General features: G+C 30.8%; 2 protein-coding genes across 2 annotated transcripts; both read right to left on the minus strand.

The window, feature by feature from the left end:
- Positions 1-5,241: 5,241 nt before the first annotated feature.
- Positions 5,242-20,312, minus strand: LOC130451665 (calmodulin-lysine N-methyltransferase). The gene is made up of 3 exons (XM_056790822.1): positions 20,185-20,312; positions 19,875-20,048; positions 5,242-7,540 (listed from the first exon to the last, which is right to left on the minus strand). Exons 2-3 carry the CDS (start codon positions 20,004-20,006, stop codon positions 6,716-6,718), a joined length of 957 nt encoding a protein of 318 aa, XP_056646800.1. The 5' UTR covers positions 20,007-20,048; positions 20,185-20,312; the 3' UTR covers positions 5,242-6,715.
- LOC130451664 (mannose-1-phosphate guanyltransferase beta) lies at positions 20,034-23,056 on the minus strand. The gene has a single exon (XM_056790821.1). The coding sequence runs from the start codon at positions 22,805-22,807 to the stop codon at positions 21,716-21,718; it is 1,092 nt and encodes a 363-aa protein (XP_056646799.1). The 5' UTR covers positions 22,808-23,056; the 3' UTR covers positions 20,034-21,715.
- Positions 23,057-23,086: the final 30 nt, after the last annotated feature.

Here is a 23,086-nt window from a genome sequence, read left to right on the forward strand (position 1 = left end):
TTTTGATGAAAAAAATTCTACTAAATCTGAAGCCTTCTCCGACTCTCCAACTCGTAGTTATTTTTAACCTTAAAATCATAAAATTATAACCATTACTGAAGAAACTCAAGTAAATATTCATTTATTGAGGATAGTTGCAGCTGTTTACAACTACTATTTCACACGAAACTTATCATTTGAAGTTATGAAAATACAGTAAAATCAATTCTCTCAGTTACTCTACAATAAGAACAACTAGTAGACACTAATTTAATGATATGATTACTAGTCGAACTTACGAAACTAAACGTAATTCATTACAAATACACTGCTCAAAATAATCAGAGGAACACATACATGTTTTTTGTAAATATAAACAATACGAAAGAACTGCAGTGGGGTGAGCAATAAAAATTTTAATTCAGAAAAGTAATTTCTGAAACACATAAATTATTAAGACTTACGCTAGTTTTACAAAATAGTACCAGCATTCGACAAATGGTACGTAATTTCAACAGCACCCCTGCCGTTATATCTATCGAATTTGAAAATATTAAGTGGAACCCCGGGGGACATAAGATACGCATTGGAATAGATAGATAGAAAAGATATTCGAATAGGACTTACAGCCACTTACAGTTGAAATAGATTAAGAAAAGACAACATGAGATCAAGAAGAGTCGCACGAATATCTGTTATAAATATTAATCATAATTTTATTTCGTCCGATCTAATTTTGTGTTATGCATATAAAGTATCATTTTCCTTCGGAACGGTGAAATTTAAACCACCACCGATTGAGCACTGTTTTCAACTTATGGAATTTCAAAAGGATATGCTTGACAGACGTTATCGGAGCTTTAGACTCTACAAGAAGCTCTAATCGAGAAATGGAGCAATATATCATAACAAGATATTTGTAGTCTACTATGTTGTGAAGCTGGTGGAATCGTGGAACGCACATAGGAAACTAAAATTTAATCTGGAACATATGGATTGCTTGTTTATTCCACTTCTTGCAGTATTAGCGACTTGGTAGAGTTATCTTAAAAGTGATATGTAGAATTTGGTTTTTTTATAATTGTATAAATATATATCTTTGAAATAACCCTCATTAGATTAATATTGTTAAAATTTGAAAATTGAATATGTTTATTTTGAACAATGTATCAACTCTTCTCCTATAACTTTTAATAACATATGTTAATTACTCATACAACTTCTTTTAACTTTATCACTGCTAGATTTTATAGAAAAATCAATCTAATTAAAGTTACACTTTTCTCCATATTGTCAAAACTATTGAAAATTTGTATGGCTCATGCAATCATCATTTGTTGAAGCTAATGTCAATAATATAACTAAGGTTTGCGTTTTGTATTTTTAGAAAATTTTTCATGATAACTAATAGATAGAAAAGCCCTATAATGGAAATCCATATTTGTATGTGCTTCATTTGTCAAATCCGGAAAGCAAAACTGGAAAAAAACTTACGAAACATAAAATTTCAATATACTCCCATTTACCTGTGTAAATTTAAATAAAACTTCGCGATAAATTATCTAAATAATAAAACATACTTATTAGAATCGAAATCAACCGTTATAAGAAGAAGAGGGAAGTGTACGTCAGGAACTGTTCAGTATATTTCGAAATGGTTATAAAATAGAAACAACTCAAGAGAACAAACCGAATGATTGGAATTTTCTTAATCTATGGTGATAAATAAAAATGAAAATTTTAATAAAAAATATATATGTTCACAGAATCTACGTTTTCGATCGATTGTAAACATTTTCTTCACACCGAAATATAATTACCTGAGCATCATGATACGGACACAACAACCCAAAAACGCTTGGACAGAAATTTTGGAGAATTAGATTGTATGCCTATTCAGGATTAATTCAAACTAAAAATATTAACAAAATTGAATAGTTCCTACAGTTCTATCAATCCCTGTTAACTTTGAGGAGATTAGATTCCAGTAAGACCACATTTATCTCATAATTTTGTTTTTTGGTGTTTCTTTATCTCTATTTATTTTAAATTATTGTTCTTTCCTATTCATTTTATAGAATCTACTTAATTTTCTTATCAGAGTAAAAATACCTAGCAGCTTTATTGAATTTAATAAATTATTTCTATTATGCTTGTCATGTTTTCTTTTTGAAAAGTAACTTCATTATAGTAATTTATCGACAAAGTTTTCTGTGGTAGATTGGTTGGTGTTTACATTTACATTCTTCATTCTGTAATTTTTTTTCACTACTATATCTAAGAGCATTTTTTCATTATGAATTAGAAAATACTGTTTCTACACAACATTGGAAATGGTAGGCGACTATATAAAATATAACGCAATGAATTAATTATATTTATTATTATCAATTGCATTATATTAATTATAATTTATTGATTGCGTGAACAATTTCTAATGAATAATAGTGAATAATAGTAACAGTAATAACATGAACACACTTTTAATTGACATAAATGGTTTTCGTAATCAAGGCACTAAAAATAAAAATTTTTAAATATGTATTCTTACTCTTATTCCAGGAAAACTAGCCTATAAATCAATTGTATATTTAACAGCTACAAACCCCTTCTAAAAAAAGTCGACAGCTTTCACAATCCAGCCTTACGTTTGATAACCGGTGCATTCAAAACAACACCAGTGCAAAGTCTGTACTGAGAATTAGAGGAACACAAGAACGTTTTTGAGTCATACGTACGCAGCCAAATTAAAATCCAATCCTTTCAATTCTACCTACCAAAATTGCTTCTCTAATAAATTCCCAAATTTTTTTCACATACAGCCAGAATCATTTTATGCTAGAAGGAAATTTCTTCCTTCTTAAATGCTTTCCTATCCAATATTCTCAGAATCCAACAAGTACAATAAAAAGTATCAAAATTATTACCCAGTTTACTTCATTCAACAAACATCGCTTCAACCATACGCTAATCAAAAGACACTTTAGTGACATAATCGTCAAATACAAAAACTTGTAGTTATTTAAAAAGACACATCCAAATCTCAAAATGGTAAGGGTATCGCTATTATCACACCAACCTCGAAATATGTGCTCAAAGCTCCTCCAATCCTATCTACACTTTCTCTACTGAATTATATATGGAGCTACACATCGCTGCTTCGTTAAACGGACCTAATCATCTCATCCTCACTCACTCGTTTCCCTTAGCTCAATCCAAACTCTTCCCACCACAAATTCCTTGGCAATCAAAATTAGGAACTACAATATCTACAAGATAACAACAAAAAAATTGTGTTGTTGGATCCCCTCACATACTAAAATAAAAGGAAACGAAGTTGCAGACCTGGTCGCTAAGGAATCTATAAATCTTACTAGTGCCGATATCAAATCAACTCTAAAGCATAAAGTTCTCAATAAATGGGAGAAAAAATGGCCAACGTCCACATAAATGACTCCCTAAAACCATGCAAATTGACTATAAAACACATAATCACAGTGTCCATCTTTTGATGGACAATTTACCACTTGGAACAATACATAAATACAATATAACTAACCTCAGACAAATCTTGATCATAGCTTAATCAACTTGTACTATATACGCTAATAACCAGTATATGGTTGATGGTTTGTAATAAAAAGCATAGAAAGTCTTGATTATTAGTGATAAAGAAGATTATAGTAAAACATACTTGCTTCGCCATTTTAATGAGTATTTATGAATATTTCAATCATTAAAGACGTTTATGTTAAAATTTTTCACATAGGTTTGAAAACATCAAATGCAATTAATATTAAAGGAACGATTACCATCAAAATAATTTGTATTTTTCACTTTTATAACATATGTTAAAATAAAACTATGTATTGCCACTTCTATACTCAAATCAATACATTTATATTTGTTACATAATTTCGGAATGTATATAAAATTTATAAATACAAAGGTGATGGTTTGTTTGGGTTTCTTTCCCTTGTGTTAGTTTTTTCGACGTTTAAAAATTAATAACCTGCGAGTAAAGAACAAAAATTAAACAAAATATTTCAGCTATCAAAATATTTATATTATAAAACAATCTATAAAACAGTAAATTTAGCAGTTAATTCATATGATTTGAATTACAGTATAAGAGAAAATAAACGGACTAAAAATGTGTACGCGTCCTAATACCACTTATATATTTTTAACACAATTAATCTTTATGTATTGAAGTAGGTTCTGATCTCTAATTTTTTCAATCTCTTGAATTAATTCAAATGACCAAAGTAAATTGATATATGAAATTCTCGTAACCAATGCCCAAGAGGTCAATTTGAAAAGACAAATAAAACTGCTATAAACAGACAAAAGAAACATATTCCATTTCCTGAATATTTGCTCTGATACATTTGTCACTAATATAATGAGAAACTATGTGACCTAGCATTTTCCAAGAATTTTTATTTTTTTAATAGTTTTTCATTAATTTGTGTGCTAGTAATGATAATTTTTAATATAAAAGGTCACAGGAAATGCTACTATAAACGACTGATGACCACTTGTTTTTTTTCTCTCTCCATCTCTTATAAATCAATTTTTTTAAACGTGTTCCTCCAATATAACTAAGATATAGAAATTTTACGTATGGGGTTTTTGATACACTAAACTGATCTAAAATACCGGTTTTTTGGGATGCGCGTGGGATAGTTTTCATTGACGTGAAAAAGGAAAAGCTATCAACGGCGAGTATGCTAATAGTGATTAATTTCGAATCTAATAAGTAGGATTGTCAAACAGTAAAGTTTATAATAATTTATCACGACGTTCTATAAACAGTTACCAGGATGGTCCCAGAAGTATCTAGACCTTGCTTAGATTGCCTTCGTTTCTACATAGGCCAGACAAATCGACGTATTTCTATTAGTGCAAAAGAACACTTGTTACCAGTTACTAATTCTGATAATCCGTCACCTTTACCCAAAATCGTGTCCATACTGGTATATTCCTTTAATTTTCTAATATACTGCGTTTTATCATTAGTAGAAAGTATGGAAATCCTAATTATTTTGCATACACGATTTTTATGATTGTTTTTAAATTTATATAGTATCTCGCCAAATTAGAAATCGTGCAAGCAAATCTCGAAATATGAGCGATGATAAAAAAAAAGGTAACCCAAATTGGAGGCACATAGTGCTTACAGCTGGTGAGGTAGGTAGTGAAAGTTGCCGATTCAGACCCTGTAAATGTTGAAACGCTTAAAAAATTGGTCTAGTATGGAAGTGCGATGCATAATTCCATTTTTATGGAAAAATTATGTGTCCGCTTTACAAATTTACTATATATTTACTATCAAATCGTGAAAGTTCATTACGAAGAAGCAACGAGCAAACAATATGTAGCGAAATTATGTAGCTATTTTCAATCAGGCAGACAGGATGACCATAACCGGCCAAGTTATTCAACAAAAGAAATCAACACGGCACGGAACACCCAAAACCATCAATGACAATGAAATTTGAAATAGCACTCTATAAAAATACCGGTAAAGTTGTAGCAGCTATTTTCTGGGATTCAGGTCTTATCTAGAGTGTGTCTAGATCATGTTTAATGAGTTTGTCATCTTTCTGCAGTGTTTTTCAATCTTTTTGATTTTGCGACCCATTTACAAGTGGAAAAATTCTGGCGACCCCCTTGTGTCATAGAAAGACTAAGAAATAATATAATGTTGAGACGGTTCGGGTCGGAGTTACCCCCCATACAGTCCAGACTTGGCACGAAATTCTTATAAATAGACTTGGTGATCATGTTGAGGTTATTATTTAAAAGTGGAGTACACCCTAATTCATTTTCTTTATTTTTAGGTACATTAAAGATAAAAAATCCAAGAGCCATTTGTCTGAAAGCTGTATTTTTATCGGTATGTTTTTGGAAAGTATGTGCAAAAATGAACAATTAAAAAAAACAATTTAATGTCCAAATTTAAAGAATTTTTACAAATTATTAAAAACTTTTTAGGTTAGGTTAGGATTCTCTTTCTTCATGCTTTCTTTGTAACGTTGCGTGAATCCCATAATGATTTAATTAGTGTATAACAATTTGTTTCTTGTTAATGAAAATAATGGTACGATTAATAATATACTTAATACTTAATAATTTTCATCTTTTTTTAACAACCAAAAAATTGTTGAAATTTTGATTTCTAAGCTTGGAGCTAATTTTTATCTCAAATGCGTCGATAAAACAAATAAAACGAAGAAAAATTATTGAAAATTTTTTGAAGAGATGGGGAGGACCCCAAAATTTAGCTTAATAAAGATTTCTTTCTTCGATTTGTAACCTATCTCAAATTTAATTTGAGTTCACTTTGTGTTAACTAAAGCTACAATTTTATGTGAAAAGTACCACAGAACTAATAAAAATAGTAAGTACATTATAGTTGAAATGCTACTGGATAATTTTCTTATTCAGTATTGTCACATTCTAAAAATTAAAGGAAAAGAGTTTCTTTTATGGTGAATAATTTAATTTTTATGTAAATATATTGACAATATAATAAATTAACATATAGTTTTCTAACAAATACTAACATTCAGAGGAAATTGGTATTAATTATCACAGATAAGGTAAATATCAGACTAGATATATATAAGGAATATGGTCGTCTATATAATAATAATAATGATAATAATAATAATAATAATAAATTACCGTTATTGGTATAAATATATAATATGCCAAATACTAAGGACACTTATTCTTTGGTCACTTCTATGAGTATAGGGTAATGAATATTATCATCAAAATCACAATTATCCAGAAGTGCTAATCGTTTGTCCCAAACAACATCGCTATATCTTAAAATCATTTTACAAGTGAAGCCTTTCTCTTCAGATTGTTTGATGAACATATTTAAGGTAGTACCTCTTTGTGGAGCCATTATATACGCAGTACCGTTATTGGCCAGACAGCACCACAGACAATTGATTAAATCAGTTCTCGCATCGTCAAAAAATAGACAATCAGCACAAAGAACAACGTCATACTGATCCTTTATAACGGAGGAAGACCATTCGAGAATCGCACAGCTGACTTCACTTCCAAACTCATTGCATTTGAGTGTAATTTGAACATTCTCTACGGATACTTTATTTCCATCGGACACTAGAACACTTTTAGCACGACCATATTTGGCAGCGAACAGTCCCGCTAAGCAAGACATACCCCCACCCAACTCTATCACATTTTTGTCTCTAAATATTTCTAAATTTGAGCAAACAAAGTAGCTTAATGTTTCTTCAGATGGCCATATACAAATGTTACCAGTGTTGTTAAATCCCATTAAATCTTCAGCGGAAAAAGTGCGGTTTCTATGAGCTATATCTAAAAAATAGTCGCTACCATTTATACATATAGAATATTTATACCATGTATATTTTTTTAATTGGTCAATGTTTTGGTTTTCTTTAATTACTAGAGGCAATGAGGTAAGCTCCTGTGTTTTCAATAGCATGAAGGAGGAAATTCGACGTACGGAACATTCATCAGTTGGACTGGAAGGCTGACTTTCTGTGGGGCTCTAAATTAAAAAAAAACTATTTTGAAGTCAAAAATTGAGGTTCTATTCATTATCTGTTTCCTAATGTGACAGAGTAATAAAGTATCATTCCGAAGCCATTAGTTGAATATGAAATGAATGACATAAGCTAGTTAATGAAATGTGGAGTGGATGGTGTATTCATTAGGTCTCACCATCACTCTCTCGCAATTGGAAACAGAGTGTGTAATATGTAAGTTTATACAAATGAACAGATCATTATAAGATCAATTCAAATATTGAGAAATGCTGGTAATTGAAAATGAATATCTCAAAATATAAGCATCAACTACACTTTTCGGAAATTTCAATTTCTATACATTCATTATTATTGCAAAATTAGATAATATTCATCTTGAACGAGATATTCGATTATATATTAACGGCCACTCGCCTCGCGGATTATTGATTCTTTGTGCATATCAGCTTGCTACAAATAAATGTTTATCAATCACTAATATAAAGGATGTACATTCAATATCAGTGGAGATCAACGTTGCTCAGTGAAAACCGTTACCAACTTTATACAGTCAGCATCAATTATTCAAAAAATAACTAAACAATTTGAAAATACATTTTCCGTTCAATTCAATAATGAAAATTTACTCTTATTGGATAACGATTAATATTTTAGACCAAGATCAAAAATAATAAGCTAAATGAGATGATAGCACATTAAAAGTATATATTCGGAAGAAAAGTATATGAAAATGTATAAGAATAATAAGGGAGACCAAAAAATAACAGAGCCCATGTTACTGAAAGACAAAATGCTAAAAAAAAGAAAGTCGACTACCCAACATTAGATACTTTGAATAAATTACATAAATTTATTAGCAGGTATATCAGAAAAATCAAATTTAATATATGAATATTCATGTGTTACTGTATTTCGGAGATTCCTTCACGATTGAAAAATTCTATCATGAAGTGAACAATTGAACTATGGAAATAACGAATAGAATAAGAATTCAGAATATGAGAGAGAATTCATGAGAATAACAAATCCATGATGTATCAACTATATGACAGAGGACAAATGGAAGCTCTTATTCCTTCTACCGCCACGTAAAATTCTGAAATGCACAAAACATTACGTCAAAGACCGCGGCAATTGCGACGAGGCGTGGAATATTTACTGTAAGTCTCCAAAACTTACCTCGTCTATATATGGCATGATTCACAGCCGCTATTTTGATGGAATTTGACTGGGAGTTGTTTGATTATACACCCTGATCTTGATCCCAGCGATTGTTATGTTTTATATTCACATTATTCTCAATCTTGTATACTTCTAGACACTGACCTAAATTAACTTTCTACTTAACAACACTAATGTATTGTCTATGATTATAGGGGTTTTCGGAAACTACGATGGAGATAACCCGATCTGAATGTTCACTGTCGTTAGAAAACTGAACAAAGTAATCGGATCATAGCCATATGGTAGGATCCTTTCTACTTCAGTATATCAAAGGTAAATGTAATCAACTGACGAGTTATTTCTGTTTTTTTTTTTGATTCCATAAAATAATTAATCTCCCGTATGTGGTTAGTTTGCTTAATTCTTATGAACAGCGTAATTGACAGGTTACTGAAACTCACAATTTGGAGGCTTTACTTCATGAAAATGGTTTATTAACATAAAAATCTGTTGTAAAATACGCATGTGTTGCAAAATCGCTGATAAGTGCACAATTAAATAACATCAAATCTATTACACAACTGAATTAAACACAGAAAAATGAAGCTGAAGATTAACGCACCAAACTTAAATGATGAAATTTAAAAGGTTTGTTTTTATTGAGTTTCAAATTTGAAATCACGTAAACATATCGCGACGTTCGGAAACTCTGGGCTCTGCATTAAGCCGATAGGTGATCTACCTGATCCCGGATCATAGTTTCAGAAAAACCCTTGTATAAACGAAAGAATGTGTACAAGGATTCCAACAAATGTTTTCTTGAAACCAATCAAAAATAATATAATCAACCATCTCACGTTCATATTAATGATCAACATCCTATATATTCTCACATTTTTCTATAATACCTAAATTCTCATGAATACTTAATCGTTTTTAAATTGTTCAATTCTTAATCTATGAATCAGTTTTTGCTGTGGTGATTCATAGAAAGCCAAGATCGTTGTTACTGACGGTAAGCCAATCGCATATTGAGACGCAGTCAGAGCAGCGCAGGGCAGGGTAGTTTTTGAAACTTACGTGTTTGCTAAAGCGCACAGAAATTGTGGCGCAGGTTAGAGCGGAGCAGTGCAGTCCAGCACGTGGACTGCTTCGTACTTGTGGCCGAGGCACAGAAACTAAGTTACATTGTTCATAGAGTTTTGCAATGGATCAAGAAAAAAAGTTGATTGAATTGGTGCGTGCACGACACATTGTGCTCCAATATGCGCGATAAACTGTGCGACGCAGAACTTTTCCCGATGCTGCCCTGTGTTGTGATGCGCTGCCCGGACCATGCCACACAGCTCAATATGCGTCTAAGCTAAAAGTATCAATGTTAGTATTGAGTTTGATATAAGTTTTTAGGAGTGTATTTTTCACTTTCCAACGCGTCAGGATTAAGTTATAAATTTGAAGACTCTCGTAATTCGTAAATTGTACGAGGTATCAGGAACGAGAGAGAAAATAGTATATTATCGACATCTTAATAGTGGGACATGACTTCCCGTTTAAGCTGTCCATACCTATAGAAGTATATCATTTGGTTATAATACATGTTGAATTTTAAATGTCAATTTAGAAACTTCAACACTAGCGTCCGGGCTAACGCCTTCGTTCGCGTTAAGTATAAATTAAACAAATTAAGAAGATAAATTAATTACAAACGACTCCGTTCAAATTCGCGCTGGATGATGGCCAACATTTAAGTTCGATGCACGCGTTCCAGCGCCTCGTCAATGAAAACAGGTATCCAGGTACACACACATGTGCAAGAGCAATAACAAAACACAATAATGTTCTGTTTATGTTCCTGGTGCGGTGTACATTGGCGTTATTTATGTTTTTTGTCGATGTCCTTGTTAATTTCACCAAAGCATGGAAGCACAAAATTCCAGGGAACGTTGATACCTATGCTAACACTAGGTTTTCTTGCTCACCAAAGAATATTTTTTAATAAAAGTACCAAAATAACTAGGATAGAAACATTAAAAAATCTTAAAAATTCTATTACAAATTAAATAGACGAGATTTTTCTTCTACAATGCAAATGAAAAGTCTGAATACGAAAAATATGATTATGTGAAATGACATTTCTGATTGATCTATCTCATTTAGGTACTATAATTTCTAATTTTTGCAAAGTTGTAATAATAACAGTGATATTCATTATTCGATGCTTAGTTTGTTGCTTTCAAATTTCATTCAAATTTTCTAATCTATTAATGCGAAATAGTGTCCTCGCGCAATGACTATTGTGTACCTAGCTGCAATATCAAGAAAGAAATGGTTATCTACTATCGTCATTCAGTTTGTGAGGGAAAATTTATTTGGAAATAAGTCGAGATCTCATTGATTTTTTACTTTTGTTTTGTTCGTTAAATGAGATATTTATATCTTTTCTGTTGTTGTGTTGAAAAGTCATAGAATAAACGGAGGAGGACTACTGGTCTACAAATGAAGGACTTTCCATGAAGTACAAATTTTTCCTGGAAATTATAAAAAATGATTTAGCCTCCCCACAATTGTAACCATTTTACAGCAATTAACTAACTTGTCAATTAATTTCAGTAACTAGTTTACAAAATGTAACTTTTTGTCTGTAACAATTTTCTAGTTGATTATTTTCACTTTTGATTTGTTTTTGTCAAATCTACCCTCATCATTTTTTTTTAATAGCTCGAGTTACTTTGTTTTTGAGTTTAACCATTCAAGCCAATTTATTAATCACTAACAGGAGTATTTTACTGTGTTAAGATTGGTATCTAAAATTTTTCGTCATGAGTAGTTTAAATTCAGATCCTTTCTGCTATATATGCAGAGGATATGTGTATAAAGATTGTAGAAAAGTTGTATCAGGGTTGGTGAGAAATATATATTTCGAGGATTTTGGGATGCTCTTTGATAAAAATGAAAAGTCTTGGGCTTCTCATTGTGTTTGTAAATCATGTGTTGAAGATTATAGAAAAGTGGTAAAAAATACCTTTGGAATACTAATTGGCGAAAATGACGAAATCATCTCGAAGCCTGTTATTTTTGTAGTATGAACGTAAACGGTTTAAACACTAAAAATCCAGCTAAATGATAGTATCCAAGCACTAGTATTGTTAAACGGCAAGTGCAGCGTTCATCTAACTGTTCAATACCAAAAAATATATCTGAAACCTTATGACAAGACAATTAAGGGTTAGATAATCTCAAGACTGAAAGAAAAAAAAATTTGTTCAAATATCAAAAAACTTGTTAATAAAAACTGACTTGAAACAATACGAACCAAACGACTAGCGGTTATTCACTGACAGCTCAAAACTTAGCCTAAAATGTATTCTATTACATAAAGGAAATAAATACGCTGAGGCACCTATTGCCCAACGAAAAATATTGTAACATTTCGCTACTCTCAAACAAAATAAAATACAATGACCATGAATGGCAAATTTGAATCGATTTAAAAATAGTGAACGTTCTTCTCGGTCAACCAAGTGGTTAAACTAATTTCCTTGTTTTTTATCCCTTTGGGACAGTAGAGCTAAACAAGTGCATTGGGTTCGAAGAAACCAGCCTTTGAAAGAAAATATGGAGTCTAGAAAGAAACATATGGTCCAGAATTCATTAGTAGCTTGTGACGAAATTATCCTTCCACCATTACATATACAACTGGGCTACATGAAACAGTTTGTTAAATCACTGGATAAAAACGGGAACTGCTTCTCTTCCCAAAAATGTACTCAGCTCGCCATGGAAAAGATTTAAGCAAGAATTTTTGGTGGCCCAACAACTTATGAAAGATAATGAATTTAGAAACTCTAGAACTACAGGATTTGGCAGTTTTTTGTCTCTGTGAAGCAGAATTTTATCGGAAATGAACAATCTTAAAATTATATTGAACTTTAAGAAAACCTTTTGCTACAATTAAAAAATATTGAGTGCAATATGAACATATAACTCCACTTCCTCTATAGTAAACATCAGGACTTACGCGTCATGGAAGAATGCTACCAGGGTTTCGGGGATTCGAATAAATGATGTCTGAGTATTGTTGGTCTTTGATACGTTATTTTCCAAAGTTTATACATAGGAGAAGAGTATTAAAACAGAGGTTGTTAGAACTAAATGTTTACAATTTTTTCGTAAAGGTTGTCTAAGTAAATACATGGTTTTTTCGGTTTTATACCTACATAATTGAAATTCAGAAACAAGATAAAAATCTTGTAATTATATTTTTCAAAATAGAAAATCATATGTAGTCAGCACCAGGTAAAGATTTCTTAGGTAACAGATGTACTGTAAACTAGTGTTATTCACTATTATTGTAAAAGATTCGATGTATTGAATATAAACCTGGAGAGTGTTAAAATCAAATGAATTTATTATAAAATACATTATTGTCGAATTTACTGAAGTTTATGATGGTAATAAATAATTCATGTGTGTTCATATCTGGAGTATCCGCTTAGCATGCTAATATCTGGATTTATATTTAAAGCAATTAAATCTCTTGGAATCCACTTATATCACTGATTTATTGTTCTTGGATTATATCCTGTGTTAAATATTAATTAGAATAGAACTATTTAAAGCATATTTGATTGAGTGCCAACATTTCTCAAATAAATTACAGAAGCATAAAAAATTATATAGCTTGTCTACTTTAGTTGGAATCGTAACTTTTTTATTATTAATGTTAGGAGTAAAAGTTATTGTTTGACAATGAACCTCAAAACGTTTTGGTTATTGCACGTTGGTTAGTATTAAAATAGATTCCAACTTGCTGCGTTATTAACTAAACAAATAAAATGAATGGAAATGTATATACGAGGGCGGATCCCTTTGTCCCGAAACTGACCCTGAGCAATAAAAAATTGGCAAACATATTTTTCTTCTACAATATAGTCTTCATTATGATTAAAACTTTTTTACGACGATGTACATTTTAAGCTTTGAAACAAAGAGATTGGTCCTCCTATAATACTAATAATGGAAATTAGTGCTTACCTGAATGAACCATTTAATTCTGATCTACTTTTTCATATAATAATTATCGGTATTTCCAAAATGAGGTATTTTAATTTAATAATAAAATCTTTTCCACGTATGTGTTTCCAACTAAAGTAGAGATATGAATATTATTTTCACCACTGGTAAACTCGCAGAAACAATTTGACAAACGCAATTCAAACTTCTTACATTATTTAATTTTCATTTTTTTTGAATATTACACCATAAATCACCATGATGTGAGCGTTACTTGTGATTTAGAAGAGTTTTCATGCTGAAATGGTCTTTAAAAAATTTAGTATGTAACAAAATAGATGTAGGTGATAACTTCAGTTGAACGGTTTGTTTATCAGCTCTGTCATCAGAAATAGGTGACAGTTATCAATTAATTTTCGTTAATAGGTGAATCATAGCTTTCATAGTAAAACTTCGCTGAGACTGGGTTCGTATATGTTATCGCATGCTCCAGAAGAGACATTCAAAGATCGGTCGAATGCTTACAGCAACGTTATATTTCATATGTCTCAATTTATACATATGAATTTTTAATTAAGTTAAAAAAGATTTATGTTTCAGTTCTTTATTTTTTGTATTAATCTTAAATAAACTCAAGGAAAATGAATAATTGTAATATTTATGTATGAATGAAAGCTTTTATTATCTAAATTTATGTGGGTTTAATAACTGCCGCCTTGATGAAACAATTAACTAATTTGGCAATATATCCTACTGGATACAAATTCCATATCACGTCAAAAAATGAATCTGTTTAACTAGACTTTGAAAAAATCTATAAGCTGAATCGTTACCAAATTATGGGTTGGGATTTCCAACAAGATCATTGGTTTACATGAACAAAAACATAGAAGAAATATAAATTACAACAGCTACATAGTCTAAATATAGGATTTAAGCTGAAGAAGATTCTCATACCAGTGGACCAGCATTTAAATTTAATCTTTTTCAATTCAATCTACGAAACACTGACGATAAACCGATCTATAACTAACATTTTAAAATGATACAAAGGTATGCTAATATTTTAATATTGGTGTCATAATCTACAAACTATAGAAAATTCAAAGCCTCGTTCCTTCTTCGCATTTAACTTCAGCAGTATTCCTTTCATTCAAAATACGAAAAATAAAAAAAAAACTAGTCCTCTCACATTCTTAAAACTTTTTCTAGAATAACTGTGCGGTTACAGCTCCATCATCATTAGTAGTCATTTAAAGTATTCCATTATTTTCATCTTATAATTTAAAGGAAAATTTATCAACGTAATTTTAAAGTATACAATCAAAAATACCTATAACCTATTTGTAATAGTACAAATACAACTTATAATCAATATTAATTTATGACCAACCTCCGTCAAAAGACCTCAAAAATTAATAGCTTTAGAAAGACTCCACTGGTTCAATGTCTTTTAAAAATAGTTCAACATAAATTCTCATTTCAATATATTTTTTGTCAAATTCACGAAAAGCAATATTAGTTGACTTCAGACGAACAATAAACAAACTTAAAAATAGATTTCATTAGTAGTTCACTCTAATATAATAAATCACAACAATTTTGGACTAGAACAAACAAGTTTTCAAGGTACACAAAAAATTAAAGGAGCTGAAATATTTATGAAGAGTTTTGATTAAAATTTCACACATTTTTTCAACGTAGATATAGCATACGCCAACTAGGAAGAAATTCACAGAGCCTGAAATATTTCGTGCTCCGTCCATATTTAATATTGTTAACACCAGTAGGCCGAAGTATTTACAATATGAGTGGAAAAAGCGAGAGGTTATTAGAGAACTCCACGTGTTTAATTATTTCACAGATAATAAGGGTGACTGGACACTTCATTAACAAAGTTTTTATTGGAAAAAGTTGAATAAGGGCTTCAAGAATAAAATGTTTAAGATAAATCAAATATATTAGGGTACCAAATAGACTTATCTGTAGGTCTAACAAATCTAGACTTTGTTCAATTTCAAAAGGACAGTGATTGATAATAATTCATATTGGAAATAAAATCAAATTTATTTCTAATGATTGTTTGATATTCAAGTCAGGTACCAAAAAGAGATTAGTTTATTCTAAAATGAGGTCAGTGAATTACAGCAAATGGATACGAGACAAATTGATACCAAATCCACCTGCTAACACCGTAATCGTTTGTGACAATGCATCTTATAATTCAGTGAAGATTATAATCCACCACCTAAAAACGATTTACAAAAAGATAAAATGATTGAATGGCTAATAGAGAAAAGATTTATTTCAATTCAACAACTTAAAACCTATCACTTCACAAAATCATGTAATTGAAAAAAAACTATAGGTACTATGTTTCCTGATGTAAGAGAGTGATAGAATTGAAATTGGCAATAACATGTTGTATTGCAAATATAGTTTTTAGTTATTAAAATCCTAAATTATGTTAACTAACTATACTATAATAAAAAACTCTGTTTATTTTACTGATTTATACCTCGTTAAAAAGCTTATACGGTTTTCTATTTTTCAACATAGTCTTCATTTCTTTGGCACACTTTTGAAGACGGTACTTCAGCTTTGTATTCCTAAGTCGAAGAAGTCTCCCGACAATCCGTTGAGGAAGCTTGTTACCTCTGATCGACCACCGAGTGTTCCTTTAGCTTGGGGAAGACGTGATAATCGCTTGGGGCTAAGACCGAGCTACTCGGGGGATGGGGCATAATAGTAAACTTAATTTTTTTCGAAAGCTCCTGTGTTTAATGAGCGAAGTGGGATCCATCATTGTCATGAAGAAGCAGTACTTTTTCCGTCAGTCGTTCTCTCCGGCGATTATGGATTGCTCGGCAGAGTTTTGGGAATGTTTCAAAATATCTATGTGAGTGTATTTTGTCAGATTGCCACATCGAAGAGGATATTCCCTTCTTATCCCATAACACAATCGTCATAACCTTTCCTATCGACTGCGTTTGATTGAATTTCTTTAGTATCGTATCGGTGTTTAGGGGGTTTAATGGAACACGTTTCATCACAAACTTCTCCTTGTTATTTACTCCTCACATTTTTAAAAAAAACTTGCAAACACAGTCAACACGTTAATCCTTGTGTCCATCAGTCGCATCCCGGGGACCCAGCAAGCACTCAAGATAACCCAACGTTTTTTGTTAAAGTTCTTTCAATTGTCCCATGTAATCCTTTAGGAATGCTTTTAACAAATCCAGGGATAGCAACCCTCCTGTCTTTGAACTGTTGAAATTCTGGACAATCGCATCCAAAACCGGTAGTTTTCCACTCCTTTCTTCATCGTGAACTTCTCTGCAACTTTTAGGAAAAGCTCTGCACCATTTGCGGGTACGCACTCTTTACCATAACCTTCTGTCAATTGCCGATGAATCTCCACGGGCGGTAACTTCCTTGTATGAAGATTACTGCTCGAACCTTACACATAGCGGGAGCAGCGATCAACATTTCCATCTCTGACGGCGAGCGAACACTGTAGTGGGCTCAGAGGGGGAAAACCACTTCGCAAGGAACCGTTGTCGGATTTAGCCTTGCACCTTCTTTCGACACTGTAGCTTATTGGAAACCTTACTTTTGGAACAACCCTCGTTATACAGAGAAGCCTAGTTTGTTATTGCATATTTAAGTGTACTGTTAGATTCCAAATCATTTTTCCTATATTCCATTTGTTCATTTCTATCCTAATTTTGCATAATCCTATACGAAGAAGACTACTATTACGTTACAAAGCAGAGTACAAAAATTATACCTAATAAATTATATTATAAATATATAAAATCTTGAAAATATATATTTTCGATCAATCGGTCTGACGGATAAAGGTCATATGACAAATTATATTTTTTTCGTGAAGTACCATCTCTCAAACTAAAACCGTTAAATTTTGATTTGAATCTTTCCTAAAATTTGTTTTTTGAAGTTTTCATCATCTGAAATTTTTTAATCAATGAAAAAAGACTGGGCAACTAGTATGGTTACTTTTTTCAAAGCAAATCAAAAATCAAAGTGGAAGGATCGGCGAAGAAAACTAGAATGAGAAAAACTAGCATAAGAAAACCAAAAAAAGTTCTCAAAAAAATAGATACTAAGAAGAATAATTATATATTATCAAGAACGTGATACCAAAAAATGATGTAAATAAAAAGAGACAGGAATAGACGTTGGAGAAAATCATGAGGGTGATGGAGAAACCAAATAGAAGGTATAAGGAGTTGTAATGAAAATAAAATCGAGGAAACTCATTTTCTTCCTCGGTGCTAATTTTTGATACTAAAATGTTTTTATTAATATTATCTAGAACATTAACAAGTATTGTTTGTTCTACCATATTTTGGTTATGTGGTATATTTCTCAAGTTCTACTTATCGAAGTTTTCTTTAAAATGCAATCTCAAGTTTAAAAGTAAAAATGAATATTAAAACTAGTATATTATTTGTTTTATAAACGGTATCGCCTAAATAATAATATAAACATCATGTTGCTAGTACAAAATACATTTTCAAACTCTGTTTAAAAATTTTAAAGAAGCATTATAGCAGGATAGGTATAGACAAAAAAAAATACAATATTTTTGATGGAATGCAAATAAAAATCAGACGCGATTTATTAACTATGCTATAATAAGGAAACGAATAAACGAATAAATTTATAACCATCGATGAATCCAAAAATAAAAATTGTTGACATTTAATAGCGGATATATATCAAAACCAAGCATCTTGAGTAAAAAGATATTTTATTGATCTGTTCAGTAATTGATATAAACTAAAGTAGTCGTATAGTCATAATCACAATGGATAAGTCTACTATTGACATTTTTTAATGTTCCATTTCCATTTGCAATCTTTGAAGTTAGTTGTAGTAAGTTGAGCACGGAAACGTTAACTTTACATATTTTTTCTATGGTTGAAAAATGTTAGTGTGTCACTTATACTTCACGAATGTCTGATGCAAAAGGAAGTTGTAAGTAGGGGCGGGCGGCATTGGTAGAAGATTTCAAAAGTTGTCTGGAAAATGATTATTTGACTAGTTTTTTAACACAGATTAGGTTAGGTTTGGTTGGGATATGATATTTTGTGCAAATTCTTCGCACACATATTTCTCAGAGTTTCAAAGCTGAAAAACTATGTGAAGGCATATTTTCCGCTCCCAACATATATATATATATATATATATATATATATATATATATATATATATATATATATATATATATATATATATCAGTATGAGTATAACTGCGTCTTAACATATTGAAATTTCAAGGTAATCGTAGGTGAGAGGGATAAACGGCATAATTACCGAAAACCGAATATAATTATGATTAATATCACGACGGACTAATGATATGTATTTTTCAATAAGAATATCATGACCCGAGTTATTGAACCATACAGTTCTTTCAATATCTATTGAAATAGTCTAAAATTGAAAAGAAATTCTCTAAAATCAAACGAACCAAACCGCAAAAAATTCTCGATACAATCTTCCCTTCATTTTCTACTTGCAGGTAGCAAAATCACCCGTCAATATCCTCGATTGATTATGAATAAAACTACTTTCGATAATCAACAAAACACAAAATCTCCCTCCGAAATATAAATCTATAAAACTAGTTTTCTATTATCTTACAAAATTTAATTCTAACAAAATCGATAAAAACGTTTCTAGCAAAAATAATTCGAAAAAGCAGACATTTATAAAATGAGCTTCAAAGATATGATAAAAGTGTTTTCTCATTGTTTGAATAGTAAAAAATAGATTAAAGGAAATGCCGATTTTTTCAAAATTTTTCAAATGTTTTAATTCAAAATTAATGTTCATATGGAAAAAGTTTGGATTGCGAAAATATATTTTTAACAAATCGAAGATTATCTACCTACTGAATAAAAACTTGAATAAGCTAATATAATTTATATTTGTAATTATTAATATATTCATTTAGTGTTACAAAAAAAAATTAATGTTGATATTTTTTTGTTCAAGTTGTGCGCGAAATATATAGAGCAAAATATAAATAAAGCAAGCAAATATCAACGAATAAAAAAAAAGCACATGCAAAGGGGCTATTAAATAATAAAGCAAAATTGTATATTTCTATGTTTTAAAACGATGTACCTTAAGGGCTTTAGCCAAAATAGCCCAACGACGTCGAGCCACCACTCTTTTTTCGTTAGGAAATCGTAAAACTTCATGGAAATCAATACTACATTTAGAAGTTAATCCAAATATGTCTTTACTTTGGTCCATAGAAGAAGCATGTTAATAATGAAACTTGAGAATTATACTTGGCTGTAAGGTAGTTTAAATAAAATCAATAAATAATGTCAAAATTTAATCCTTTTTGTTTTTATCAATAAAAACAATGTATATCAAGTAATTAAAAAGCGAAATAAGACAAACTTCCATTCATAAAACACACACTTACCTATCACTCCCGCTGATTTTTCGATACTGGCAAGTTGCGTTAAAAATTATTTAAATTTAACGACAAAGTATAAAAATTTGGACGAATTACAAAACATGACCTTTTCGTTGACATTGACAATTAATTACGTCAACGTAATTACGTCATAATACTACGAATATTAAAAAAGCTAACACTTCTTCATATGAGCGAATAATACCAGAAATTTTGAAAGGGTCGCCTCATACTAAATTTACATTTATCAATGTGCACTTTATATAAATATTTTTGTTTGTAAATCAAAAGTTGGTTTACAAAATATAATGATATAGTATAGCTCCAATGGAACTTCTTGTGTACGAATTCGTGAACAGAAAATAGATAGTTTATTGCATACTTATTCTTTGGGAGTGCTAATAAATATGTACTATTTCTCTGAAAAATATTCCATAGTTTTCGTATGTACTACTGATCCATAATTTTAAAAAATAATGTTTTAAGCTTTTGCAATATACCTCTTTGTTGTTGAAACGTTAGTAAGTGCACGTTTCTAATGGCAACCTCCTATTTAAAAAAAAACTTCAGTCACTCGCAGTAAAGGGGATTGGCCCGAGTCTTGACCAATTTGTCTCATGTATATATTATTTTTGTCTTCTATTGAGATTATACTCCCAATCAAAAAGTAATACGTTATACTGATGAGAGGCAATTACACTGAAACCAGTCTACAAGTGATGAATTCTCCATTTGATTTCAAGCGAAAAACGATTGTGTGAATCCACAATAAGTACGATCTTTATATGAATTATGAGAAAACGTAATGTATGTCATGGTACGTACCAAAGTAGGTGTTTGCTTTTTTTACAGATAATGGTAAGAATATTATTTTGAAGCTAGAACATTTATGAGATATAATGAAATGAGAATTCCACACTAAACAAGAATTAGTTGCTATTACAAACTGAATGCTATTAGAGGAAATAAACAAAACTAAATATGAAGATCTCACATGTGTATTACAGTTTGAATGATTTACCTTTTTTAAGAATTAAACATAATGGAATTAGATTGAACTTTTCATATTTTCTACTAAATGTTTCACAAAATGATAGATTTGGAAAAAATGGAGTGTTTTGCTGTATAGTAGTTTGTACCTCTATTGAATATTGCAGACTATGTATGTTCCAAGTAATTATTGTGCCATTTCTATTTTATGTTTTTAGAATCAAATGTTGAATTAATTTGTTAATTATTAATAAGATTTGACTCAACTATAAAATAAAGGTTAATGATAAAGGCAGATATATTAAAATATAAAAATTTTTCATTACACAGACTTAGTACAAATATACAGCATAAATTTCAAGAGCTTGAAATATGATACTTGTTCTTTAATACCTTCACTTGAGAAATTATAAATTTACCACTCATTTTTACTTCTAAAATATTGCACAATAATTGAATATATTCACAATATTTTGTTGCTATAATAACAATACACTTGTTGTGAATTATCTTATGATAGTTATATATGAATATTTAGTTGCCACATTCACATAATGATTTGAGGTTCTGGAACTGATGTTGAAATGTTTTTATGGGGCAAAACTTGTCCTCCATTGATGTAAGTTTCATCTTTAACTATCACATCTTCACCTAATACAGTAGAACCTTCCATTCTTACCCACTTTCCTACATAACATTTCCAGCCTACAATACAACTCTCTAACCACGAATTGGAGCTAATTGTTGCGTCTTTGAGAATTGTAGAACGTTTAATACAGACACCATCTTCAATTACAACTCCTGGTCCAATTGTAACATTGGGGCCTATTTGACAGTTACTTCCAATTTTGGCTGAAGGATCAACTAAAACATTACCTACTACACCAGGTCCCTTATATAATTTTTGTTCATTTGTTTGACGTAGATGTTTCAAATATAAACACATTCCAGTTAAGAAATCTTTAGGTTGTCCAACATCCATCCAAAAACCCTCCAGTTCAAAGGCATATAGTTGTTTATCCTTTGCCATGTGTGGAAATACTTCTTTTTCTATAGAAGTTGGTTTCAATTCAATCCTGTTAATGACACTGGGATTGAGAATGTATAAACCAGCATTTATTTTATTTGATATGAATTCTTGAGGTTTTTCGATAAAGCTCTCAATACAATTATCTTTCCCATAAACAACAACACCATACTTAGATGGTTCTTCTACTTTTGTAACAACAATTGTACCTTCTTTTCCATGGTTTTCATGGAATTTGGCTAGAGCGCGGAATGGGAAGTCGCAAATAATATCAGAGTTTAAAACAAAAAAAGGTTTAGTACTCCTAGAAAGTTGATCCTTTGCTAATGCTATTGGTCCTGCTGTTCCTAAAGGTTCAGTCTCATGGGAAAATAGAATACTAACTCCTAACTTCTCAGCTTCCTTCCTTAACTCTCGTTCCATCTGTTCGGCACGGTACGAAACTGCCAATATAACTTCTGTAACACCAGCTTCGACTAATGCTTCAATTTGATGCAGAAGAATTGGCTTGTTAGCAAATTCCACCAAAGGTTTAGGCCTACTCAAAGTTAAAGGTCTTAGCCTTGTACCATATCCACCAACTAGAATCAACGCTCTTTGGCCTTCTGTCATCTTAATATATTCTTATAATTTGGTAAATCGAAAACTTTTTATGCGTAATAATATCTAAATAAAACTTACAAATCTCTTTATAATTTTATACACGTTTTCAATTGGAATATTACACGTACGAAAATGTTGATGAAAAATGATGATTTATCAATATAAATATGTTAATATTGAGATAAGATACAAATATTGTGACGTGTTGGTTATATTTACATGTTTTTCTTCTTCTTTCTATAGTCTACAATGCCAGATGTCTATGAAGATTCTAACCACTTATTTGTG

This window comes from Diorhabda sublineata, chromosome X (genome assembly GCF_026230105.1).
Source record: "Diorhabda sublineata isolate icDioSubl1.1 chromosome X, icDioSubl1.1, whole genome shotgun sequence".
NCBI classification, from domain to species: domain Eukaryota; kingdom Metazoa; phylum Arthropoda; class Insecta; order Coleoptera; family Chrysomelidae; genus Diorhabda; species Diorhabda sublineata.